The sequence below is a fragment of the Oncorhynchus mykiss genome, chromosome 20 (genome assembly GCF_057628025.1).
Source record: "Oncorhynchus mykiss isolate SJ-2025 chromosome 20, ASM5762802v1, whole genome shotgun sequence".
Taxonomy (NCBI): domain Eukaryota; kingdom Metazoa; phylum Chordata; class Actinopteri; order Salmoniformes; family Salmonidae; genus Oncorhynchus; species Oncorhynchus mykiss.
The window spans coordinates 37,229,947-37,256,750 of NC_143041.1; the positions used below are offsets into that span (position 1 = coordinate 37,229,947).

General features: G+C 45.7%; 2 protein-coding genes and 1 long non-coding RNA gene across 5 annotated transcripts in view; 1 reads left to right on the plus strand and 2 right to left on the minus strand.

Moving 5' to 3' along the window:
• Positions 1-1,519, minus strand: part of LOC149974586 (uncharacterized) — a 2,742-nt gene extending 1,223 nt beyond the window's left edge. The window contains exons 1-2 of the long non-coding RNA XR_016489500.1: positions 1,292-1,519; positions 1-1,046 (exon numbers count right to left, since the gene is read on the minus strand). The exon at positions 1-1,046 is cut by the window's left edge and continues 1,223 nt beyond it. This is a non-coding gene — a long non-coding RNA (uncharacterized LOC149974586). The remainder of the gene's footprint in view (positions 1,047-1,291) is intronic.
• LOC110499344 (aspartate aminotransferase, cytoplasmic) overlaps positions 1-11,762 on the plus strand; it is a 14,168-nt gene extending 2,406 nt beyond the window's left edge. Inside the window, exons 2-9 of the mRNA XM_021576428.3 lie at positions 4,759-4,940; positions 5,228-5,351; positions 7,727-7,839; positions 8,092-8,196; positions 8,284-8,434; positions 8,519-8,684; positions 9,052-9,194; positions 9,576-11,762. Coding sequence (XP_021432103.2) covers positions 4,759-4,940; positions 5,228-5,351; positions 7,727-7,839; positions 8,092-8,196; positions 8,284-8,434; positions 8,519-8,684; positions 9,052-9,194; positions 9,576-9,715 — 1,124 coding nt within the window. The 3' untranslated portion in view covers positions 9,716-11,762. The remainder of the gene's footprint in view (positions 1-4,758; positions 4,941-5,227; positions 5,352-7,726; positions 7,840-8,091; positions 8,197-8,283; positions 8,435-8,518; positions 8,685-9,051; positions 9,195-9,575) is intronic.
• A 5,353-nt stretch (positions 11,763-17,115) lies between these two features.
• Positions 17,116-26,804, minus strand: part of LOC110499345 (metal transporter CNNM4) — a 34,303-nt gene continuing 24,614 nt past the window's right edge. For 2 of the 3 annotated variants that reach the window (XM_036956205.2, XM_036956204.2), the window contains 2 exons: positions 20,381-20,479; positions 17,116-19,677 (listed from right to left, as the gene is read on the minus strand). In XM_036956205.2, coding sequence (XP_036812100.1) covers positions 19,655-19,677; positions 20,381-20,479 — 122 coding nt within the window. In that variant the 3' untranslated portion in view covers positions 17,116-19,654. Of the gene's footprint in view, positions 19,678-20,369; positions 20,480-26,804 lie in introns of those variants that run through there. The other variant, XM_090213008.1, reaches the window with a different exon arrangement.

Genomic DNA, 26,804 nt, shown 5'->3' on the forward strand with positions numbered 1-26,804 from the left:
ATTGGAGGCCATGGAAGGAGAGTTGTATGGCATTGAAGCTCATCTGGAGGTTAGTGAACACAGTGTCCAAAGAAGGGCCAGAAGTATACAGAATGGTGTCGTCTGCGTAGAGGTGAATCGGAGAATCACCAGCAGCAAGAGCAACATCATTGATGTATACAGAGAAGAGAGTCGGCCCAAGAATTTAACCCTGTGGCACCCCCATAGAGACTGCCAGAGGCCCGGACAACAGGCCCTCCGATTTGACACACTGAACTCTATCAGAGAAGTAGTTGGTGAAGCAATCATTTGAGAAACCAAGGCTAATGTTTTTTTATTAAAAAAATGAAATGCTCCCTGTTTGAAAAAATGTGACCGAATGCATCATCCCTCCTCCCTCCCTGTGACATGACTGGATCTGTTCTATGTGGTAAAACCTTTTCACCTATCCAATCAATCATGTTATCCAGATCAGTGATTAGGCTAGCATACTTCTTCAAAGGAGGGAGAAGGTAAGGATGGACTCAGGCTGGACATGACATGCATGATGTCCTTGCTTGCTCTGCTGATTGATTGTGCAGAATCTACTGTCAAATTTCAATCATATTTATTTTATAAAGCCCTTTTTACATCAGCAGTAGTCACAAAGTACTTGAAACACCAAATGGCAACCAATGCAGATGTAGAAGCACAGTTGCTAGGAAAAACTCTCGAGACAGCTAGGATCCTAGGAAGAAACCTAGAGAAACCAGGCTCTTAGAGGTGGCTGGTCCTCATCTGGCTGTGCCAGTTGTAGATTATAAGAGTACATGGCCATTAAGGCCATGTCGTTCTTCAAGAAGTTCAAACGTCCATTGTTGACCAGCAGTGTCAAAAAATAGTCCGTGGTTATAGAGGGTGCAACAGGTCAGCACCTCAGGAGTAAATGTCAGTTGACCTTTCATAGCTGAACATTCAGTGGTCGAAATAGCAGGTCCAGGAAAAGGTAGCAAGTCCAGTGAACAAGTCAGGGTTCCATAGCTGCAGGCAGAACAGCAGAAGCTGGATCAGCAGCACGACCAGGTGGACTGGGGATGGGGACAGCCAAAGTTAATCAGGCCAGGTAGTCCTGAGGCAGGGTCCTATCTCTCAGGTCCTCCGAGAAGGGGAGAAAGTGAGAGAGAGTTTGGAGAATTAGAGGGAGCATACTTAAGATCACACAGGACACCAGATAAGACAGGAGAATTACACTAGATAGGACAGACTGACCTGAGCCCCCTGGCACATAGACTATTGCAGCATAGATAGCAGATAGCATAGCAAGGTCTATAACCTGTAGTTGGCAGTCATCCAAGGAAGTAGCTCTGTCACTGGCGTAGGAACAGACTGGAACAGGCCGGTATTAGTTGTAGCTAGATCAATGGACCGTGGTCATAGAGCAATTCACTCCCATTCAAGCTCTCTACGCGGATCCTATGAGAACACTAGCCAGAATACACCCCAGTAGTGCACTTTGGGGTGGAACGGAGCCACTTCACACCTTGTGACTGATCTTCTTACTGGATGTTTGTGTGGAGTGCTGTTAATGTATAACACTGCAGCGCAGAGGCCAAAAGGCTGAAGTCCTGGTGTGTGTGCTGCCTGTGACTGCTTGCTTGGCCTCTCAGGACTACAGGGTTAGCATTGTGCTACGCTAGAGAAATACCATGACATATTCATCTCATAATTCCACTGTCCCGCAGCCCAGGCAGGAAATTCATAAACTTAATCTCCCACAGGCCTCAGAACAACCAGGAGTTCCTGGGTTCTCAGGCATTATTGCTTAAGTAATCCCTTCCTGTAGTAGGCTAACACAGTGGCTGAAAATAGCCTAGATAACCTAGCTACACCATGTGTTAGCATGCTCAGATATCTTTTTATTTTACTAGGCAAGTCAGTTAAGAACAAATTCTAATTTTCATTGACGGCCTAGGAACAGTGGGTTAAGTACCTTGTTCAGGGGCAGAACGACAGATTGCACCTTGTCAGCTCGGCTTGATTTTACAACCTTTCGGTTCCTAGTCCAACGCTCTAACCACTAGGCTACCTGCCGCCCCAATAGAGGAGATGGACCCATGTCCACTTAGGAAAATATCTGTTTTCTCTTGAACTTCAGTCACAACTGATACAGTTAGGCCTCGTGCTCTGTTAGAAAGTGGATGTGAATGGAAGTATGTCTCCAGACTATTGCAGTCAGTAAGTGAACAGATAAAAGCCTGTTAGACAGGAGTGCCCTGTCCTCATTAGCTCAACACTGTTCACTCAGAGTAAGTTACTAGCGTTGCTGTCTTATCAGTGGTGGCTGGCTGGAGTTTAGGACCACAGGGGAAAGTGCAAGGCTGTAGTCTGACATTTGTATCCGGTTGTATCCGGATCCGATAAAACCACTAAAACAAACCTTTGCAAAGTTGGAATTTTATTTCACTTTTATTTATACAGGTAAGTCAATTAGGAAACAAGTTGTTATTTATAATGTGGACCTGTCAGGTAGCGAGTGCAGCACGTATAACACACACATGTTAAACAATATCATACAATTAACAGTCAAAAATACACATGAAGTTGCCCGCCAGAGACCGAAGGTAGGGAGAGACCGAAGGTAGGCCTAATTACCAATCAGTCTACTTGGATCTTGCAGAGCAATAATACTTCTAGTGTAGTAGTGTGTATTTGTGACATTTCCATCTGTGTTCAAACTCTCTTCAGGTTGTCAGGGGCTGTTGCTCATTGGCACCATCCCCTCCTGGGTGGGTTTCTCAACAGGGCAGTAATTCCCCTCCTGAGTGGGTTTCTCAACAGGGCAGTAATTCCCCTCCTGAGTGGGTTTCTCAACAGGGCAGTAATTCCCCTCCTGAGTGGGTTTCTCAACAGGGCAGTAATTCCCCTCCTGAGTGGGTTTCTCAACAGGGCAGTAATTCCCCTCCTGAGTGGGTTTCTCAACAGGGCAGTAATTCCCCTCCTGAGTGGGTTTCTCAACAGGGCAGTAATTCCCCTCCTGAGTGGGTTTCTCAACAGGGCAGTAATTCCCCTCCTGAGTGGGTTTCTCAACAGGGCAGTAATTCCCCTCCTGGGTGGGTTTCTCAACAGGGCAGTAATTCCCCTCCTGAGTGGGTTTCTCAACAGGGCAGTAATTCCCCTCCTGAGTGGGTTTCTCAACAGGGCAGTAATTCCCCTCCTGGGTGGGTTTCTCAACAGGGCAGTAATTCCCCTCCTGAGTGGGTTTCTCAACAGGGCAGTAATTCCCCTCCTGAGTGGGTTTCTCAACAGGGCAGTAATTCCCCTCCTGGGTGGTTTTCTCAACAGGGCAGTAATTCTCCTCCTGAGTGGGTTTCTCAACAGGGCAGTAATTCCCCTCCTGAGTGGGTTTCTCAACAGGGCAGTAATTCCCCTCCTGAGTGGGTTTCTCAACAGGGCAGTAATTCCCCTCCTGAGTGGGTTTCTCAACAGGGCAGTAATTCCCCTCCTGAGTGGGTTTCTCAACAGGGCAGTAATTCCCCTCCTGAGTGGGTTTCTCAACAGGGCAGTAATTCCCCTCCTGAGTGGGTTTCTCAACAGGGCAGTAATTCCCCTCCTGAGTGGGTTTCTCAACAGGGCAGTAATTCCCCTCCTGTGTGGGTTTCTCAACAGGGCAGTAATTCCCCTCCTGAGTGGGTTTCTCAACAGGGCAGTAATTCCCCTCCTGGGTGGGTTTCTCAACAGGGCAGTAATTCCCCTCCTGGGTGGGTTTCTCAACAGGGCAGTAATTCCCCTCCTGAGTGGGTTTCTCAACAGGGCATTAATTCTCCTCCTGGGTGGGTTTCTCAACAGGGCAGTAATTACCCTCCTGAGTGGGTTTCTCAACAGGGCAGTAATTCCCCTCCTGAGTGGGTTTCTCACCAGGGCAGTAATTCCCCTCCTGGGTGGGTTTCTCAACAGGGCAGTAATTCCCCTCCTGGGTGGGTTTCTCAACAGGGCAGTAATTCCCCTCCTGAGTGGGTTTCTCAACAGGGCATTAATTCTCCTCCTGGGTGGGTTTCTCAACAGGGCAGTAATTACCCTCCTGAGTGGGTTTCTCAACAGGGCAGTAATTCCCCTCCTGAGTGGGTTTCTCACCAGGGCAGTAATTCCCCTCCTGAGTGGGTTTCTCAACAGGGCAGTAATTCCCCTCCTGAGTGGGTTTCTCAACAGGGCAGTAATTCCCCTCCTGAGTGGGTTTCTCAACAGGGCAGTAATTCCCCTCCTGAGTGGGTTTCTCAACAGGGCAGTAATTCCCCTCCTGAGTGGGTTTCTCAACAGGGCAGTAATTCCCCTCCTGAGTGGGTTTCTCAACAGGGCAGTAATTCCCCTCCTGAGTGGGTTTCTCAACAGGGCAGTAATTCCCCTCCTGAGTGGGTTTCTCAACAGGGCAGTAATTCCCCTCCTGAGTGGGTTTCTCAACAGGGCAGTAATTCCCCTCCTGAGTGGGTTTCTCAACAGGGCAGTAATTCCCCTCCTGTGTGGGTTTCTCACCAGGGCAGTAATGCTCCTCCTGGGTGGGTTTCTCACCAGGGCAGTAATGCTCCTCCTGAGTGGGTTGCTCAACAGGGCAGTAATGCTCCTCCTGAGTGTAGGGCGGTAATGCCAGCTGCAGAGAAAGCCAGAGTTGGGCTACTGCAAAATGTACAACATAAAGTAAACACAACTCTAGTAAAAACACGTAGCTAGTAGGCTATATTAGGCCCATATATTTGAAACACTGTATCCCTCCTCAGCCGCTATAGCTAGTCTGTCTCTCCCCTCCAGCCTACAGGACAGATGAGGGCCAACCCTGGGTGCTGCCTGTGGTTAAGAAAGTGGAGAAGCTCATCGTAGCAGACAACCGTCTGAACCATGAGTACCTCCCCATCCTGGGTCTGCCTGAGTTTAGGTCCTCTGCATCCAAGATCGCCCTGGGAGAAGACAGCCCTGCCATCCAGGAGAGCAGGGTAGGGTAGTTTATGAGTTTGTGTTGGTGGGTTGTGTTGTGTGTGTGTGCTCGATCGTACATATATTGAGTTGAATTTACATTTAAATTAGTACTGGTGAGCTACATTGCTCTTAAGCAGTTAAGTCACTTATCTAGTGTCTCTCCTCCACCCCCTCGGTCTCTGTCGCTCTCTCTCTCACCTCTCCCTATCGCTCTCTCACTCTTTCCCTCTCTTCTCTCCCTATCCTCCTCTCTCTCTCGCTCACTTTCATTCTGTATGTCTGTCTGTCTCTCTCTCTCTGTCAGGTGGGAGCGGTGCAATGTCTGGGGGGTACAGGTGCTCTGAAGATGGGGGCTGAGTTTCTCAGACGCTGGTACAACGGGAACGACAACATGAAAACACCTGTCTACGTCTCAGCGCCAACCTGGGGTAGGCACACACTGGAACGACAAAACTTAAACAGCTGTCTACATCTCTGCTCGAACGGTTGATCCGGAGCTGTATAATCAGACAGATATGACGTGGCAGGGCGTGCAAACTATCACAGATTACAAAGGGAAACCCAGCCACCAACTGGAGCCCAGTGACTGGAGCCTACCAAACGAGCTAAATTCCAACACTGAACCATGCATGAGAGCACCAGCTGTTCCGAACAACTGTGTGATCTTTCTCTTCGTAGCTGATGGAGTAAGACCTTAAAATAGGTTAATATTCACAAGACCGCAGGGCCAGGATGTGTATTCAGAACATGCGCTGACTAACTGGAAAACGTCTTCACTGACATTTTCAACCTCTTTCTGACCCAGCCTGTAATACCTACATGGTTCAAGCAGGCCACCATAATTCCTGTGTCCAAGAATGCCAAAGTAACCTGTCTAAATGACTATTGTCCCGTAGCACTCATATCTGTAGCCATGAAATGCTTTTGAAAGGCTGGTCATGGCTCACATCAACACCATCATCCCAGACATCCTGGCAACAACATATCTGCCACTCTGACCCTTAACCTCTTATGGCTGCATCCCTTTGTTCTCAATTTCCACCTGAAGACATACCCTAATCTAACTGCCTGTAGCTCAGCCCCAGAGGCAGAAGACATACCCTAATCTAACTGCCTGTAGCTCAGCCCCAGAGGCAGAAGACATACCCTAATCTAACTGCCTGTAGCTCAGCCCCAGAGGCAGAAGACATACCCTAATCTCACTGCCTGTAGCTCAGCCCCAGAGGCAGAAGACATACCCTAATCTAACTGCCTGTAGCTCAGCCCCAGAGGCAGAAGACATACCCAAATCTAACTGCCTGTAGCTCAGCCCCAGAGGCAGAAGACATACCCAAATCTAACTGCCTGTAGCTCAGCCCCAGAGGCAAGGATATGCATATTCTTGGTATCATTTGAATGGAAACATTCTGAAGTTTGTGGAAATGTTAATTGAATGTAGTAGAATATAACACAGTAGATCTGGTGGAAGAAAAGAGAAAGAAAGAGCATACGTTTTCTGTTTTTTATTGTTGTAGCATCATCTTTCACATGTACTAGAATAGCCACACAGTCAGGTAGGATGCTGGATATCATTTTGATGGATAACACAAGAGGGCAACTGTAGGTGTGCAAAGTTTCAGACTGATAACTTCAGGAATGGGTGAGCTACATGACATGTAGCATGAAGTCACCCAGGTGTCCCACACAAGTTGCCCAAATGTACCCAAGTGGCCGAATTGGTGAAATTACCTAGGGGTGTGTGCTTAGTCCCCTCCTATACTCCGTGTTCACCCTCAACTGTGTGACTCCAACACCATCATTAAGTTTGCTGATGAGACAGCTTACAGGGAGGAGGTCAGTGACTAGCCAAGTTATTGTTACTCATTGTGTATTTATTCTTTGTTTTATTCTATTATTATTTATCTTTTTGTCGAGAGCCGTGTGTCCTCTGAAAAACAACCCCGCCAAGCCACACTGCTTATTGACACGCTGCTCACTTAACCTGGAAGAAAAACAACCCCGCCAAGCCACACTGCTTATTGACACGCTGCTCACTTAACCTGGAAGAAAAACAACCCCGCCAAGCCACACTGCTTATTGACACGCTGCTCACTTAACCTGGAAGAAAAACAACCCCGCCAAGCCACACTGCTTATAGACACGCTGCTCACTTAACCTGGAAGAAAAACAACCCTGCCAAGCCACACTGCTTATAGACACGCTGCTCACTTAACCTGGAAGAAAAACAACCCCGCCAAGCCACACTGCTTATTGACACGCTGCTCACTTAACCTGGAAGCCAGCAACACCACTGTGTTGGAGGAAACACCGTACAACTGGCGATCGGAGTCAGCGTGCATGTTCCCAGCCCGCCACAAGGAGTCGCTAGAGCACGATGGGACAAAAACATTCCGGGCCGGCCAAACCCTCCTCTAACCCGGACGACGCTTGGCCAATGGTGCGCTGCCTCATGGGTCTCCCGGCTGTGGCCGGCTGCGACACAGCCTGGGAATAAACCCGGGTGTGTAGGGACGCCTCTAGCACTGCGATGCAGTGCCTTAGACCGCTGCACCACTCGAGAGGCCTTGATATGTTATGTTATCTGGAACTTATACTGCTGAGTTGTCCTCTTAATATTTAATTATTAGGTGATTTACAAATACAGCATGTTACTTTTTATTTTGGTTCATGGCTCTGCAATAGAGCCATCAAATAATTTCAGCTAATGTTACAAAGGAGGACTCAAAAAACATGATTTGGAAAATAATTTTCTATTAGGGAAAAGGCAGAGTGTTGTAAAACCTGCTCTACTGTTTGTTTCTAGAAAACCACAACTCTGTGTTTGCCAACGCTGGGTTCAAGGACGTCCGTCCCTATAAGTACTGGGACGCAGAGAAGCGGGGACTGGATCTGGACGGTTTCCTAGGTGACCTGGAGGTGAGCCGCTGACCTCTGAACAGGTGGTGTTGACATCGAGACCAGACCGGCTCCCGAACTCTGAGTTGACCTCACAATAGTGAATATTTAATATCAGAAATGGTCATGTCTACCTTGAAAGTAAATTAGCTTTTTACACACTGTTAAAAATATATGTTTAGCTTTAACGATACCAACTTCCTGTATCAGCTCCCAGTACTCTGTCATTTGGCTGTCCTGTAGTCTAACACTGACCTTTGACCCCGGTCCCAGACTGCACCAAAGCATTCCATCTTCGTTTTGCACGCTTGTGCCCACAACCCCACCGGCACAGACCCTACACACGTGGAGTGGATGCAGGTGGCTGAGGTCATGAAGGTAAGACTTGTTTTTGGCATGACATCTTTTCTAATTTCTGAAGATGTTTTACTCTTTGTCCTTTTTCTTTTCTCTCTCCCCCTCCAGAGGAGGAAGCTGTTTGTGTTCTTTGACTCTGCATACCAGGGCTTTGCATCAGGCTGTCTGGATAAGGATGCATGGGCAGTGCGCAACTTTGTCACCCAGGGCTTTGAGATGTTCTGTGCCCAGTCCTTCTCCAAGAACTTTGGCCTTTACAGTGAGACAGACAGACCCCCCCCATTCTACACAATGCAATCTGTAAACTGCAGATACCCGAAATGAAGATTCTGTCTCCTTTCAGACGAACGTGTGGGGAACCTGACCATCGTAGCTCGTGATGCTGACAACGTGAGGAGGGTTCTGTCTCAGATGGAGAAGATTGTCAGGGTAACCTGGTCCAACCCTCCCTCCCAGGGTGCCAGGCTAGTCGCCATCACACTCAACAGAGCTGAACTCTTCGCTGAATGGTGGGAACACACACAGGTCCATAGTAGTGTATCCACTCCTAACAGTTCTACAAGAGTGTTCAAAACGTTCCAATCACAGGCGGCCGGTGGAACCTTTTTTGTGGAGGGCGGGCTCAGAGTAATGGCTGGAAGACGATCAATGGATTGGCATCGAACACCTCAAACACATGGTTTCCACCTGTTTGATGCCATTCCAGACATTACTACGAGGCACCCTCCCCTCAGCAACCTCTTGTAATTTGAAATATATCCTCTCTTCATCCCCTTCTCTCTTGTTTGCTCGTTCTCTCATCCCTTCCTCTTTCTCTCTCTCTCCCTCTATCTTCCTTCTCTCCTCCTCTATCCCTCCCCCCTCTCCCTGTTGTAGGAAGGATAATGTGAAGACCATGGCAGACCGTGTGTTGTTAATGAGGGCTTCACTCCAGGCTAAACTACAGGCTCTGGGAACACCAGGAACATGGGACCACATCACACAGCAGATCGGCATGTTCAGCTTCACTGGCCTCAACCGTGAGTACACACACACACACACACACACACACACACACACACACACACACACACACACACACACACACACACACACACACCTTTGTCTCATCATATACGCTGCTGTTACTGTTTATTATCTGTCCTGTTGCCTGGTGACTCTATCTCTACCTATATGTACAGTACCCGTCAAAAGTTTAGTCACACCTACTCATTCAAGGGTTGTTCTTTATTTGTACTATTTTCTACATTGTAGAATAATAGTGAAGACATCAACACTATGAAATAACATATGGAATCATACAGTTAAGGGCCCTGCTAGTCTACACCTGTTGTTTATGAAGCATTTAATAAATACCATTTGATTTGTTCATACCTTTTTAATATTTTGTCTCTCTCCAGCTAAACAAGTGGAGTACATGATCAAGGAGAGGAGTATCTACCTAATGGCCAGCGGTCGTATCAACATGTGTGGTCTGACCACTAAGAACATCGACTATGTGGCCAAGTCTATCCACGAGACTGTTGTCAACGTCCAGTAGAAGACAACAATACCATTAGCACTGGCCCCTGTCCACCACCAGCAGTGTGTGTATAATGTATTAGACCAAGGGGGAGCCAGGTACGGGCCACATCCGGCCTGCAAGACATTGAAAAAATAAATATATATATTTTTTTATAAATCTTTTTTTCCCCCCCAATTTCATGGTATCCAATTGGTAGTTATAGTCTTGTCCCATCGCTGCAACTTCCGTACGGACTCGGGAGAGGCGAAGGTCGAGAGCCGTGCATCCTCCGAAACATGACCCGACCGAGCCAACCGACCATGACCCGACCGACTCAGAAGCCAGCTGCACCAATGTGTCTGAAGAAACACTGAACACCTGGCGACAGTGTCAGTGCGCATGCGCCTGGCCCGCCAAACGAGCCGCTAGAGCGCGATGGGACAAGGAAATCTCGGGCCTGCCAAACCCTCTCCTAACCCGGACGACGCTGGGCCAATGCCTCATGGGTCTCCCAGTCACTGCCAGCTGTGACACAGCCTGGGATCGAACCCAGGTCTGTAGTGGCGCCTCAGGCACTGTGATGCAGTGCCTTAGACCGCTGCATCACTCGGGAGGCCCCCGCAAATTAATTTAACAAACAATTGGTCCCCCCAAAAATGCGGCTCTCTGTTGAATTTCAAAATCCCAATTTGTCACTCGAGACAGTTTGCCCACCCCTGTGTTAGACCAAACACACAGAAGCCTCCTTCCTAACTCCCAGCGCCTGTCTACAGATTAATTCTATTTTTACCCTTAAACTAATGCACAAGGCAGCGTAACAGTTAAAGACAAGTCTTAATCATTTGTCTGTGTGGCTCTGTGTGTTTGTCATCCCTGTGTGTTTGTCATCCCTGTGTGTTTTCATCAATAATCAAGAACGATCCGGTTAGGATGATTCCATTCCTATTGTGAAATGCACATTCCTTATTCCGTTTGACTTACCACCTGAATACGTTTTATAGGAGGAGTTGTTTGGGTCCACTTGAGAGCGAATGTCGCAAAATATTAACTGTGACCCAAGTAAACAGTATTTGACTTGGAAAAAGTACTAGAGTGAAACAATCAATTGACCAAATCAGTCACGCACTAAATATATGTAGGACGTTACATTTACAATCATGTTTATTTTAGTGCAACGGGACTTGAAGTAAAAATCCTGTATTACCTCAGACCTTAGCTGTATGGAGCGCTCTGTTGGGGAAGCTGTTCTCAAAGTCCCGGGGTGCGTTCAGTAGGGACAAATAGGAATGTTCTCAGTCCCGGGGTGCGTTCAGTAGGGACAAATAGGACTGTTCTCAAAGTCCCGGGGTGCGTTCAGTAGGGACAAATAGGACTGTTCTCAAAGTCCCGGGGTGAGTTCAATAGGGACAAATAGGACTGTTCTCAAAGTCCCGGGGTGCGTTCAGTAGGGACAAATAGGACTGTTCTCAAAGTCCCGGGGTGCGTTCAGTAGGGACAAATAGGACTGTTCTCAAAGTCCCGGGGTGCGTTCAGTAGGGACAAATAGGAATGTTCTCAGTCCCGGGGTGCGTTCAGTAGGGACAAATAGGACTGTTCTCAAAGTCCCGGGGTGCGTTCAGTAGGGACAAATAGGACTGTTCTCAAAGTCCCGGGGTGCGTTCAATAGGGACAAATAGGACTGTTCTCAAAGTCCCGTGGTGCGTTCAGTAGGGACAAATAGGACTGTTCTCAAAGTCCCGGGGTGCGTTCAGTAGGGACAAATAGGACTGTTCTCAAAGTCCTGTGGTGCGTTCAGTAGGGACAAATAGGACTGTTCTCAATCAGAGCTAAAATCCTGTTTTTCTTTTTGTTTTCAGCATTTTAATTAAGGGTCTGCTCAATGTGGATGTCCAATCAGTCTGTTCTGATGCTGTCTCTGTCTGTAGCATTATTATTGCACTATTATCAGTAGCTACCATCTCAATGATATACATGTAATGTTCAAAATTGCAGAAATGAAATGCGCTCACAGCTAGTGTCTGTAAGTGAATACCTATGTATCTCAAGGGGACTGAAGCCTTGAATAAACGTCTACACACCACCATGTCAGAGTCATGGAATGCTGTTACAACATAGAAACAACCTGGAATCAGAACAGGGTTTTTATGTGGTTATCCGTGTGTGTAGTGTTTTGGCCCAGTCAGTATAGGTCACTGCCCTCCAGTTTCTCACAGTATGTTGTAATTCTTAGGAAAGTTCTTCTGAGAGCCAGGACAGAAATAATATTTTGTTCGTGCAAGTTCTCTTTTTTTTAGTGTTTCTCATGACATTGGGAATGAAAGTGCAGGAAACAAAGAACACTGTCAATACATGAGTCCAGAATAATCTTTTTATTGAGGAGTTTTTAAAACATTCATTGGGAAGTCTGATATCCTGAACCCTGATACTCTGAAGATCTTGTAAACTGTTGAACCATCCCTAAATTCACACATAATCTATATAACAGAGAATTGGATATAATGATGAGAACTACAGTAACAGTCAAACGTTTGGATACACTTATTCAATGGCTGCATCACAACAGGACGTGATTGGAAGTCGCATAGGGCTCCGCACAATTGGCCCAGCGTCGTCTGGCTTAGGGTTTGGCCGGGGTGGGCCGTCATTGTAAATAAGAATTTGTTCTTAACTGACATGCCTAGTTAAATAAAAAATCTCAGCGCTACAGGCATCACTACAGACCCTGGTTCGATTCTAGGCGGTATCACAACCGGTCGTGATTGGGAGTCCCATAGGGCGGCACACAATTGGCCCAGCGTCATCTGGCTTAGGGCTGGCTGGGGTAGGCCGTCATTGTAAAATACAAATGTCTTCTTAGTTGACTTGCCTAGTTCAATAAAGGTTAAATAAATAAAATAAAGATGTGTTATTTCATAGTTTTTTGGTGTTCAGTATTATTCTACAATGTAGAAAATAGTAAAAATCAAGAATAACCTTTGAATGAGTAGGTGTGTCCAAACATTTGACTGGTACTCCCTAACAATGGGATTTGTCCACAGAGTGGAACAACGGCTGAGCGTCTATTCCTCTCTTTGGATTGGTGGATACATCTCGTTACTTTAATACTTTTTAGATTATTTGATGAGGGCCTGTATTCAATGGCGAGACATGCTATGCTGCTAACCTCATGTCATGAAGATGCATAGCCATCTCGAGACGACTGATATAAAGTGTTTTTTCTCAAAGTTGACCCGGATTTCACGTATCCTACTTATATCAGTACTCTCATAACAACATAAGCATTACAAAACTTTGATTAGATCAAGTAAACCTCAGGTAGAAAATAAGCCATACATTTTTTTTGTTAACCAAATTCAACACACTCATTGACCTCTATACAAAAACTCTTTGGTTGGTGACTGAGAGAAACAAAATAGCACCACCTGCTGGAGAACATAGATATTTGTAGATATTTGACCCAGTTATCCCTCTCGCTTCACCTCTTCCTCTCTGATATATATATATATATATATATATATATATACATCTCTATCTGCTGAATCTCTGTCTCCCTCACCAATAAATATATTCTCTGAGAGCATGAGACTGAGTTGCTTGGTTTCTCTGTTCTCTGATTTCTCCAGCTCAGCTATTTGCCAGGTCATAAGGATGTGTGTGGGAGGGACAAAGCAGTTCAGTGGAGTCCTTACAGGCAAAGTAAATCAATGCCACTGAGTCTCCCCATAGATCACCCCCGTGTTTGTGTGCGTCAAGGAAAGCACTGGCTTCAAGTCAGAGTGCATCACATCTCCACCCACCTTCCCTGCAGTGCAGCGCTGTGACGCAGGATCTTTCTTCATTTGTTTCTCTCTACTTCCCTCTCACTCTCCCTCTGTATATGCTGTCTGTAAATCAGTCATCTGTCAGTATTGCACAATCCAGAGCAGCTCATTCTAAGCTCAGTCTAATAGCAGCTAACCAGTAGTGAATAGTGATGGTCCCAGGCAGGTTTTAGGGAATTATTATTGATACAAATTAATAGGACAGAGCCCATTGTCGCACTACCTATATATTAAAGTAAGGGCACTATAAAACCTCTTCCTCTCTCTATACATCTCTAACTCCAAACCCCTGTGTACATTGGCATACATTCCTATCAAACAACATCCATTCCTCTCATCTGAGCCTGTTTGACTGTACAGGGATGTCTGTCTGTCCTTGAAAATGTTACATTGTCCTGATATCCTGACTGTGCTCTTCAGCTGTCAGCTTATATTAGACAGGTCTTTTTCTCTCATGCTTATCAGATTTGTATAGACTATAACTCCTTCACTAAAACTACACATCCAATTCACCCTGGCTTTTCATCAGGTCTGCATCCTGCTCCTCTCTGAGTCCCAAGGTAGGAGTTGTCCTTAAATACAGTGGCTTGTGATAGTATTCACCCTCCTTGGCATTTTTCCTATTTTGTTGCCTTACAACCTGGAATTAAAATATATTTTGGGGGGGGTTGTATCATTTGATTTACACAACATGCCTACCACTTTGAAGATGCAAAATATTTTTTGTGAAACAAACATGAAATAAGACAAAAAAAAACTGAAAACTTGACCGTGCATAACTATTACCCCCCCCCCCCAAAGTCAATACTTTGTAGAGCCACTTTTTGCAACAATTACAGCTGCAAGTCTCTTGGGGTATGTCTCTGTAGGCTTGGCACATCTAGCCACTGGGAGTTTTGCCCATTCTTCAAGTTGGATGGGTTCTGCTGGTGTACTGCAATCTTTAAGTCATACCACAGATTTTCAATTGGATTGAGGTCTGGGCTTTGACTAGGCCATTCCAAGACATTTAAATGTTTCCCCTTAAACCACTCGAGTGTTGCTTTAGCAGTATGCTTAGGGTCATTGTCCTGCTGGAAGGTGAACCTCCGTCCCAGTCTCAAATCTCTGGAAGACTGAAACAGGTTTCACCTCAAGAATGTCCCTGTACTCATTCCTTCAATTTTGATCAGTTTCCCAGTCCCTGCTGATGGAAAAACATCCCCACAGCATAATGCTGCCACCATCATGGGATGGTGTTCTCAGGGTGATGCGAGGTGTTGGGTTTGCGCCAGACGTAGCGTTTTCCTTGATTTCCAAAAAGCTCAATTTTAGTCTCATCTGACCAGAGTACCTTCTTCCATATGTTTGGGGGAGGCTCCCACATGCCTGTTGGCGAACACCAAACATGTTTGCTTATTTTTTTCTTTAAGCAAAGGCTTTTTTTCTGGTCAGTCTTCCGTAAAGCCCAGCTCTCTGGAGTGTACAGCTCCTTCAGGGTTATCTTTGGTCTCCTTGTTGCCTCTCTGATTAATGCCCTCTTTGCCTGGTCCTTGAGTTTTGGTGGGTGGCCCTCTCTTGGCAGGATTGTTGTGGTGACGTATTCTTTCCATTTTTTTTTATGATGGATTTAATGGGATGTTCAAAGTTGATGATATTTTTTTATAACCCAACCAACCCTGATCTGTACTTCTCCACAACTTTGTCCCTGACCTGTTTGGAGAACTCATTGGTCATCATGGTGCTGCTTACTTGGTGTTTCAGACTCTGGGGTCTTTCAGAACAGGTGTATATATCCTGAGATCATGTGACAGATCATGTGACACTTAGATTGCCCACAAGTTGACTTTATTTAACTAATTATGTGACATCTGAAGGTAATTGGTTGCACCAGATCTTATTTAGGGGCTTCATAGCAAAGGGGGTGAATATGCAGGCACCACTTGTCCATTAAAAAACAAAAACAATTATAGCAAGACATTGTTTTCATTTCACTTCACCAATTTGGACTATTTTGTGTGTCCATTACATGAAATCCAAATAAAATCCATTTAAATGACAGGTTGTAATGCAACACAATAGGAAAAATGCCAATGGGGATGAATACCTTTGCAAGGCGCTGTAGGCACAGATCTAGCATCAGCTTCCCAATACACAATCCTAACCTTACTATTTGGGGATAAAACGCTAGAAGTGACCTTTGATTAGTGTCTAGGGGAAACATCATTGTACACCAAGCTCTCTGATTCGTGCATGTAGATAGTTATAGCAGAACTAAGGGAATTTGGGCTAATATTCCACAGGGAAAGCAGTAAGCAGCGCACTCCATACACCCAGTCCATGTGCTCCTGTACAAACCCAACCCCCCTAGCCCCCAGCCCCCTGTATCCGCATCCTCTCAGCCCAGAAGCTAAACCCTCAGCCCCCTGTGTTCCTATGCCCTTGTGCGACCCTGGATAGGTCACTTGACAGAGAATAGTTCAAGGGAAATTTCAAAAAGATTCAACTTCATCATCTCCAGAATCCCTCCAACATCAACAGTATATAAAATATGGAAAATGTTTGTTTACTAAATGTCTACTAATTGATTGATGATGTCATTGGAAACACGTATCGTCCTCTATAAAATTGTGACATTTCCAATGAACCTGTGGTGTTGACATCGGCAGTAGTTCATGCATGTGGGAGTAACACTTCACTTTGGCACGGGGCTCTGCACAGACAGATAGGGTTTTACTACTGTAATGCCACAGTTCCATAGGATGGGACATGGCAGTAGTAGGTGACAGTTGTAACTATGGCAAGCCATTTTTAAATGCATTCCCTGGAACTGAGTCATGGTGATATGGAGATGACATACTGTAAACGTCTCTGGGTTAAACCATGCAGGAACATATTGTGTGTGTTATGATGATATGGAGACGACATACTGTAAACGTCTCTGGATTAAACCATGCAGGAACATAGTGTGTGTGTTATGATGATATGGAGATGACATACTGTAAACGTCTCTGGGTTAAACCATGCAGGAACATATTGTGTGTGTTATGATGATATGGAGACGACATACTGTAAACGTCTCTGGGTTAAACCATGCAGGAACATATTGTGTGTGTTATGATGATATGGAGATGACATACTGTAAACGTCTCTGGGTTAAACCATGCAGGAACATATTGTGTGTGTTATGGAGATGACATACTGTAAACGTCTCTGGGTTAAACCATGCAGGAACATATTGTGTGTGTTATGGAGATGACATACTGTAAACGTCTCTGGGTTAAACCATGCAGGAACATATTGTGTGTGTTATGATGATATGGAGATGACATACTGTAAACGTCTCTGGGTTAAACCATGCAGGAACATATTGTGTGTGTTATGGAGATGACATATTGTAAACGTCTCTGGGTTAAACCATGCAGGAACATATTGTGTGTGTTATGATGATATGGAGATGACATACTGTAAACGTCTCTGGGTTAAACCATGCAGGAACATATTGTGTGTGTTATGGAGATGACATACTGCAAACGTCTCTGGGTTAAACCATGCAGGAACATATTGTGTGTGTTATGGAGATGACATACTGTAAACGTCTCTGGGTTAAACCATGCAGGAACATATTGTGTGTGTTATGGAGATGACATACTGTAAACGTCTCTGGGTTAAACCATGCAGGAACATATTGTGTGTGTCATGGTGATATGGCAGACGTGAGTTTTTCTCTATCATCCAGAAGCAGGCTGTTAAAACAGCCTATTCATTACACATAAAACCAAAGAGTCACCATATTATCAATCAAATCTGCTCATTAATGAATATCAAATCACCATCAATATACAGTGCCTTGCGAAAGTATTCGCCCCCCTTGAACTTTGCGACCTTTTGCCACATTTCAGGCTTCAAACATAAAGAAATAAAACTCTATTTTTTTGTGAAGAATCAACAACAAGTGGGACACAATCATGAAGTGGAACGACATTTATTGGATATTTCAAACTTTTTTAACAAATCAAAAACTGAAAAATTGGGCGTGCTAAATTATTCAGCCCCCTTAAGTTAATACTTTGTAGCGCCACCTTTTGCTGTGATTACAGCTGTAAGTCGCTTGAATATGTCTCTATCAGTTTTGCACATCGAGAGACTGACATTTTTTCCCATTCCCTCCTTGCAAAACAGCTCGAGCTCAGTGAGGTTGGATGGAGAGCATTTGTGAACAGCAGTTTTCAGTTCTTTCCACAGATTCTCGATTGGATTCAGGTCTGGACTTTGACTTGGCCATTCTAACACCTGGATATGTTTATTTTTGAACCATTCCACTGTAGATTTTGCTTTATGTTTTGGATCATTGTCTTGTTGGAAGACAAATCTCCGTCCAAGTCTCAGGTCTTTTGCAGACTCCATCAGGTTTTCTTCCAGAATGGTCCTGTATTTGGCTCCATCCATCTTCCCATCAATTTTAACCATCTTCCCTGTCCCTGCTGAAGAAAAGCAGGCCCAAACCTTGATGCTGCCACCACCATGATTGACAGTGGGGATGGTGTGTTCAGCTGTGTTGCTTTTACGCCAAACATAACGTTTTGCATTGTTGCCAAAAAGTTCAATTTTGGTTTCATCTGACCAGAGCACATTTTTCCACATGTTTGGTGTGTCTCCCAGGTGGCTTGTGGCAAACTTTAAACTACACTTTTTATGGATATCTTTAAGAAATGGCTTTCTGCTTGCCACTCTTCCATAAAGGCCAGATTTGTGCAATATACGACTGATTGTTGTCCTATGGACAGAGTCTCCCACCTCAGCTGTAGATCTCTGCAGTTCATCCAGAGTGATCATGGGCCTCTTGGCTGCATCTCTGATCAGTCTTCTCCTTGTATGAGCTGAAAGTTTAGAGGGACGGCCAGGTCTTGGTAGATTTGCAGTGGTCTGATACTCCTTCCATTTCAATATTATCGCTTGCACAGTGCTCCTTGGGATGTTTAAAGCTTGGGAAATCTTTTTGTATCCAAATCCGGCTTTAAACTTCTTCACAACAGTATCTCGGACCTGCCTGGTGTGTTCCTTGTTCTTCATGATGCTCTCTGCGCTTTTAACAGACCTCTGAGACTATCACAGTGCAGGTGCATTTATACGGAGACTTGATTACACACAGGTGGATTGTATTTATCATCATTAGTCATTTAGGTCAACATTGGATCATTCAGAGATCCTCACTGAACTTCTGGAGAGTTTGCTGCACTGAAAGTAAAGGGGCTGAATAATTTTGCACGCCCAATTTTTCAGTTTTTGATTTGTTAAAAAAGGTTGAAATATCCAATAAATGTCGTTCCACTTCATGATTGTGTCCCACATGTTGTTGATTCTTCACAAAAAAATACAGTTTTATATCTTTATGTTTGAAGCCTGAAATGTGGCAAAAGGTCGCAAAGTTCAAGGGGGCCGAATACTTTCGCAAGGCACTGTATCATATTATCTATTCATAATAAAATACCTTTGCAAATGTAGGTAAAACGTAGTGCCGTATGTTTTGGGGATTGTAAATATTGCATATCCCTTGTTTCAGGTGGCAGGTTTGTTGGAACTCAGTTACAGTTATTATACATCTGTATTAAAGCTGCAATCTGCAGTTTAACATCTGGTAACAAGTATAGATCCGGTAGGACTGGGAGTACATTGACTTCAATGGAACTGTGTGTGTGTGTGTGTGTGTGTGTGTATGTGTGTGTGTGTGTGTGTGTGTGTGTGCGTGTGTATGTGTGTGCGTGTGTGTTGCCTGAGACTTGACTGTTTGTGCATTTCTTCCAGTGGCCACATGTGACAAAGAAAAGACAGACTGCTCCTTTGAATCAGTATAAAGTCCCTGTGGTTGTAGACATTGTGCTTGTTCTCATGGCTGGTGTGTGTTTCTTCCCTTTGTGTGGCCAGAACACTGGCAGTGAGGATGGCATTCACATGGCAGGACTCCTACCAGCCATCGGTGATTGACTGATAGAAGTATTCTAGGATAGGTTTTCTATGATAAGTATTCTATGATAAGTATTCTATGATAAGGACAGTTCCCTTAAAAAACTGTCGGATGGTAGAACACAGACATTTTCGTCTTCTTGGTTGACAAAACAAAATATTTCTAATATGGCTCAGGTCTAGACATGCTATTTCCCTCTTTTGTTCCTCTTCATCGACTTTCTTCTTCTTCCCCTGTGGAGATGGGTGGATGAAAGGTAACTCAACAGAAATATACAGCAAAGTACATCAATTCATTCAAGTCATAATGTTTCAATAGTCTGTTACCCAGACAACTCAAAGGAGAGCGCATCCAGGGTTAGGGGGTTGGGTCTGGGGAGTGGACAGAGGTTATACAGGGTTAGGGTCTGGGGAGTGGACAGAGGTTATACAGGGTCTGGGGAGTGGACAGAGGTTATACAGGGTTAGGGGAGTGGACAGAGGTTATACAGGGTCTGGGGAGTGGACAGAGGTTATACAGGGTTAGGGTCAGGGGAGTGGACAGAGGTTATACAGGGTTAGGGTCTGGGGAGTGGACAGAGGTTATACAGGGTCTGGGGAGTGGACAGAGGTTATACAGGGTTAGGGGAGTGGACAGAGGTTATACAGGGTCTGGGGAGTGGACAGAGGTTATACAGGGTCTGGGGAGTGGACAGAGGTTATCCAGGGTCTGGGGAGTGGACAGAGGTTATCCAGGGTCTGGGGAGTGGACAGAGGTTATACAGGGTTAGGGGTTGGGTCTGGGGAGTGGACAGTTCAGAGAAAGGTCTTGAGCTTCTGGATGTCTAAGTACTACAGTGTGATCCCAACTAAACGTCTACCACAGTACCCAGTGGGTAGAAGACTGGGAGGAAGGGAAAAGAGAGAGAGACAGTTTATTATCTGTGCTAGATCTTACCTGTTGTCTCTTCTCTCTGGCTTTGTGCTGGGTGGTCAACGATGACTGCTCCATGCCTTCCTCCACCTTCTTCTCCCATCCAAGAACTCCTCTTGTTACCTGGAAGGGTATGACACAGTGTCAATCTCTGCACATGACACATAATATTTTGATATTCTTTTATTAAAAACAAATTTGTCATTCAGAGACCCATGAGCTCTTTCGTCTTTAAACAATACATGCCAGGCCTCCCAGGTGGTGCAGTGGTCTAACGTACTGCGTGCCACCAGAGAGTCTGGGTTCGCGCCCAGGCTCTGTCGTAACCGGCCTCGACCGGGAGGTCCGTGGGGCGACGCACAATTGGCCTAACGTCGTCCGGGTTGGTGAGGGTTTGGCCGGTAGGGATATCCTTGTCTCATCGCGCACTAGTGACTCCTGTGGCGGGCCGGGCGCAGTGCACGCTGACCAGGTCGCCAGGTGCACGGTGTTTCCTCCGACACATTGGTGTGGCTGGCGTCCGGGTTGGATGCGCGCTGTGTTAAGAAGCAGTGCGGCTTGGTTGGGTTGTGTTTCAGAGGATGCATGGCTCTCGACCTTCGTCTCTCCCGAGCCCGTAAGGGAGTTGTAGCGATTAGACAAGATAGTAACTACTAACAATTGGATACCATGAAATTGGGGAGGAAAAGGGGGTAAAAATGTAAATTAAATAAAACAATTACATGCCAGACTCTCTGGAGGAAAGTGTGTGACGCAGCGAAAGATAAAACACAAAGTTCTGTTGCTATGATATGCCTGCTGTCACTATAGTCTGGCACCTAAAACCCTCAAACTTATACAGATGCACAATTGAGAGCATCCTGTCGGGCTGTATCACATCGCCTGGTATGGCAACCCCTGCAACCGCAAGGCTTTCCAGGGGGTGGTGCTGTCTGCCCAACGCATCACCGGGGGCAAACTACCTGCCCTCCAGGACACCTACAGCACTCGATGTGACAGGAAGACCAAAAAGATCATCAAGGATAACAACCACCCGAGCCACTGCCTGTTCACCCCGCTATCATCCAGAAGGCGAGGTCAGTACAGGTGCATCAAAGCTGGGACCGAGAGACTGAAAAAACAACTTCTATCTCAAGGCCATCAGACTGTTAAATAACCATCACTATGCAGCTTCCACCTGGTTACATAACCCTGCACCTTAGAGGCTGCTGCCCCATATAAATATATTTTAAATCACTGGCCACTTAATAATGGAACACTAGTCACTTTAATCATGTTTTCATGTTTTCAGAGTAGAGGAGAGGGAGAGGTGTAGAGTAGAGTAGAGATAGAGGTGTAGAGTAGAGAGAGAGAGAGAGGTGTAGAGTAGAGGACAGAGAGAGAGGTGTAGAGTAAAGAGAGAGAGGTGTAGAGTAAAGAGAGAGGTGTAGAGGAGAGGAGAGAGAGAGAGGTGTAGAGGAGAGAGAGAGAAGTGTAGAGTAGAGGAGAGAGAGAGAGGTAGAGGAGAGAGAGAGGTGTAGAGGACAGAGAGAGAGAGGTGTAGAGTAGAGGACAGAGAGAGAGGTGTAGAGGAGAGAGAAAGGTGTAGAGTAGAGGACAGAGAGAGAGGTGTGGAGTAGAGGAGAGAGAGAGGTGTAGAGTAAAGAGAGAGAGAGGTGTAGAGTAGAGGACAGAGAGAGAGGTGTAGAGGAGAGGAGAGAGAGAGAGGTGTAGAGTAGAGGAGAGAGAGAGGTGTAGAGTAAAGAGAGAGAGGTGTAGAGTAGAGTAAAGAGAGAGAGAGGTGTAAAGTAGAGGACAGAGAGAGAGGTGTAGAGGAGAGAGGGGTGTAGAGGAGAGTAAAGAGAGAGAGGTTTAGAGTAGAGGACAGAGAGAGAGGTGTAGAGGAGAGTAGAGGAGAGAGAGAGGTGTAGAGTAGAGGAGAGAGAGGGGTGTGGAGTAGAGGAGAGAGAGAGGTGTAGAGTAGAGGACAGAGAGAGAGGTGAAGAGTAGAGGACAGAGAGAGAGGTGTAGAGTAGAGGAGAGAGAGAGGTGTGGAGTAGAGGAGAGAGAGAGGTGTAGAGTAAAGAGAGAGAGGTGTAGAGTAGAGGACAGAGAGAGGTGTAGAGTAGAGGAAAGAGAGAGAGGTGTAGAGGAGAGTAAAGAGAGAGAGAGATGTAAAGTAGAGGACAGAGAGAGAGGTGTAGAGGAGAGAGGGGTGTAGAGGAGAGTAAAGAGAGAGAGAGGTGTAGAGTAGAGGACAGAGAGAGAGGTGTAGAGTAGAGGAGAGATAGAGGTGTGGAGTAGAGGAGAAAGAGAGGTGTAGAGTAAAGAGAGAGAGAGGTGTAGAGTAGAGGAGAGAGAGAGAGAGAGAGATAGGTGTAGAGTAGAGGAGAGAGAGAGGTGTAGAGTAAAGAGAGATGTAGAGTAAAGAGAGAGGTGTAGAGTAGAGGACAGAGAGAGAGGTGTAGAGTAGAGGAGAGAGATAGGTGTAGAGTAGAGGACAGAGAGAGAGAGAGGTGTACAGTAGAGGACAGAGAGAGAGGTGTAGAGTAGAGGAGAGAGAGAGGTGTAGAGAAGAGGACAGAGAGAGAGAGAGTTGTAGAGTAGAGGACAGAGAGAGAGAGAGATGTAGAGGACAGAGAGAGAGGTGTAGAGTAGAGGAGAGAGAGAGAGAGGTGTAGAGTAGAGGAGAGAGAGAGAGGTGAGGAGTAGAGGAGAGAGAGAGAGGTGTAGAGTAGAGGAGAGAGAGAGAGGTGTGGAGTAGAGGAGAGAGAGAGGTGTAGAGTAAAGAGAGATAGGTGTAGAGTAGAGGACAGAGAGATAGGTGTAGAGTAGAGGACAGAGAGAGAGGTGTGGAGTAGAGGAAAGATAGAGAGGTGTAGAAGAGAGAGAGGTGTAGAGGAGAGTAAAGAGAGAGAGAGGTGTAGAGTAGAGGACAGAGAGAGAGGTGTAGAGGAGAGAGAGGTGTAGAGGAGAGTAAAGAGAGAGAGAGGTGTAGAGTAGAGGACAGAGAGAGAGGTGTAGAGGAAAGAGAGAGAGGTGTAGAGGAGAGAGAGTTGTAGAGGAGAGTAAAGAGAGAGAGAGGTGTAGAGTAGAGGACAGAGAGAGGTGTAGAGTAGAGGAGAGAGAGAGGTGCAGAGTAGAGGGCAGAGAGAGAGAGAGGTGTAGAGTAGATGAGAGAGAGAGAGGTGTAGAGTAGAGGACAGAGAGAGAGAGAGGTGTAGAGTAGAGGAGAGAGAGAGAGGTGTAGAGGAGAGAGAGAGAGGTGTAGAGAAGAGGACAGAGAGAGAGAGAGGTGTAGAGAAGAGGACAGAGAGAGAGAGCTGTAGAGTAGAGGACAGAGAGAGAGAGAGGTGTAGAGGAGAGAGAGAGAGGTGTGGAGTAGAGGAGAGAGAGAGAGGTGTAGAGTAAAGAGAGAGAGGTGTAGAGTAGAGGACAGAGAGAGGTGTAGAGGAGAGAGAGGTGTAGAGGAGAGTAAAGAGAGAGAGAGGTGTGGAGTAGAGGAGAGAGAGAGAGGTGTAGAGTAAAGAGAGAGAGGTGTAGAGTAGAGGACAGAGAGAGAGGTGTAGAGGAGAGAGAGGTGTAGAGGAGAGTAAAGAGAGAGAGTGGTATATAGTAGAGGACAGAGAGAGAGGTGTAGAGTAGAGGAGAGAGAGAGAGAGAGAGAGAGAGAGAGAGAGGTGTAGAGTAGAGGAGAGAGAGAGGGGTGTAGAGTAGAGGAGAGAGAGAGAGAGAGAGAGAGGTGTAGAGTAGAGGACAGAGAGAGAGGTGTAAAGGAGAGAGAGGTGTAGAGGAGAGTAAAGAGAGAGAGAGGTGTAGAGTAGAGGACAGAGAGAGAGGTGTAGAGGAGAGAGAGGTGTAGAGGAGAGTAAAGAGAGAGAGAGGTGTAGAGTAGAGGACAGAGAGAGAGGTGTAGAGTAGAGGAAAGAGAGAAAGGTGTAGAGGAGAGAGAGGTGTAGAGGAGAGTAAAGAGAGAGAGAGGTGTAGAGTAGAGGACAGAGAGAGAGGTGTAGAGTAGAGGAGAGAGAGAGGTGTAGAGTAGAGGGCAGCGAGAGAGAGAGGTGTAGAGTAGAGGAGAGAGAGAGAGGTGTAGAGTAGAGGACAGAGAGAGAGAGGTGTAGAGTAGAGGAGAGAGAGAGAGAGGTGTAGAGTAGAGGACAGAGAGAGAGGTGTAGAGTAGACGAAAGAGAGAGAGGTGTAGAGGAGAGTAAAGAGAGAGAGAGGTGTAGAGGAGAGTAAAGAGAGAGAGAGGTGTTGAGTAGAGAGAGGTGTAGAGGAGAGTAAAGAGAGAGAGAGGTGTAGAGGAGAGTAAAGAGAGAGAGAGGTGTAGAGTAGAGAGAGGTGTAGAGGAGAGTAAAGAGAGAGAGAGGTGTAGAGGAGAGTAAAGAGAGAGAGAGAGGTGTAGAGTAGAGGAGAGAGAGAGAGGTGTACAGTAGAGGACAGAGAGAGAGGGGTGTAGAGGAGAGTAAAGAGAGAGAGAGGTGTAGAGTAGAGGAGAGAGAGAGAGAGAGGTGTAGAGTAGAGGACAGAGAGAGAGAGAGGTGTAGAGTAGACGAAAGAGAGAGAGGTGTAGAGGAGAGTAAAGAGAGAGAGAGAGAGGTGTAGAGGAGAGTAAAGAGAGAGAGAGGTGTAGAGGAGAGTAAAGAGAGAGAGAGGTGTAGAGTAGAGAGGGGTGGAGAGGAGAGAGAGGTGTAGAGGAGAGTAAAGAGAGAGAGAGGTGTAGAGGAGAGTAAAGAGAGAGAGAGGTGTAGAGTAGAGAGGGGTGGAGAGGAGAGAGAGGGAGCATAGAGAGAGTAGAGAAATGAGAAGTGTATGAACAAAGCCCATTACAAAATCTGCTACAACCTACAAGACTACAAATACAGTGCCTTGCGAAAGTATTCGGCCCCCTTGAACTTTGCGACCTTTTGCCACATTTCAGGCTTCAAACATAAAGATATAAAACTGTATTTTTTTGTGAAGAATCAACAACAAGTGGGACACAATCATGAAGTGGAACAACATTTATTGGATATTTCAAACTTTTTTAACAAATCAAAAACTGAAAAATTGGGCGTGCAAAATTATTCAGCCCCTTTACTTTCAGTGCAGCAAACTCTCTCCAGAAGTTCAGTGAGGATCTCTGAATGATCCAATGTTGACCTAAATGACTAGTGATGATAAATACAATCCACCTGTGTGTAATCAAGTCTCCGTATAAATGCACCTGCACTGTGATAGTCTCAGAGGTCCGTTAAAAGCGCAGAGAGCATCATGAAGAATAAGGAACACACCAGGCAGGTCCGAGACACTGTTGTGAAGAAGTTTAAAGCCGGATTTGGATACAAAAAGATTTCCCAAGCTTTAAACATCCCAAGGAGCACTGTGCAAGCGATAATATTGAAATGGAAGGAGTATCAGACCACTGAAAATCTACCAAGACCTGGCCGTCCCTCTAAACTTTCAGCTCATACAAGGAGAAGACTGATCAGAGATGCAGCCAAGAGGCCCATTATCACTCTGGATGAACTGCAGAGATCTACAGCTGAGGTGGGAGACTCTGTCCATAGGACAACAATCAGTCGTATATTGCACAAATCTGGCCTTTATGGAAGAGTGGCAAGAAGAAAGCCATTTCTTAAAGATATCCATAAAAAGTGTTGTTTAAAGTTTGCCACAAGCCACCTGGGAGACACACCAAACATGTGGAAGAAGGTGCTCTGGTCAGATGAAACCAAAATTGAACTTTTTGGCAACAATGCAAAACGTTATGTTTGGCGTAAAAGCAACACAGCTGAACACACCATCCCCACTGTCAAACATGGTGGTGGCAGCATCATGGTTTGGGCCTGCTTTTCTTCAGCAGGGACAGGGAAGATGGTTAAAATTGATGGGAAGATGGATGGAGCCAAATACAGGACCATTCTGGAAGAAAACCTGATGGAGTCTGCAAAAGACCTGAGACTGGGACAGAGATTTGTCTTCCAACAAGACAATGATCCAAAACATAAAGCAAAATCTACAATGGAATGGTTCAAAAATAAACATATCCAGGTGTTAGAATGGCCAAGTCAAAGTCCAGACCTGAATCCAATCGAGAATCTGTGGAAAGAACTGAAAACTGCTGTTCACAAATGCTCTCCATCCAACCTCACTGAGCTCGAGCTGTTTTGCAAGGAGGAATGGGAAAAAATTTCAGTCTCTAGATGTGCAAAACTGATAGACACATACCCCAAGCGACTTACAGCTGTAATCGCAGCAAAAGGTGGCGCTACAAAGTATTAACTTAAGGAGGCTGAATAATTTTGCACGCCCAATTTTTCAGTTTTTGATTTGTTAAAAAAGTTTGAAATATCCAATAAATGTCGTTCCACTTCATGATTGTGTCCCACTTGTTGTTGATTCTTCACAAAAAAATACAGTTTTATATCTTTATGTTTGAAGCCTGAAATGTGGCAAAAGGTCGCAAAGTTCAAGGGGGCCGAATACT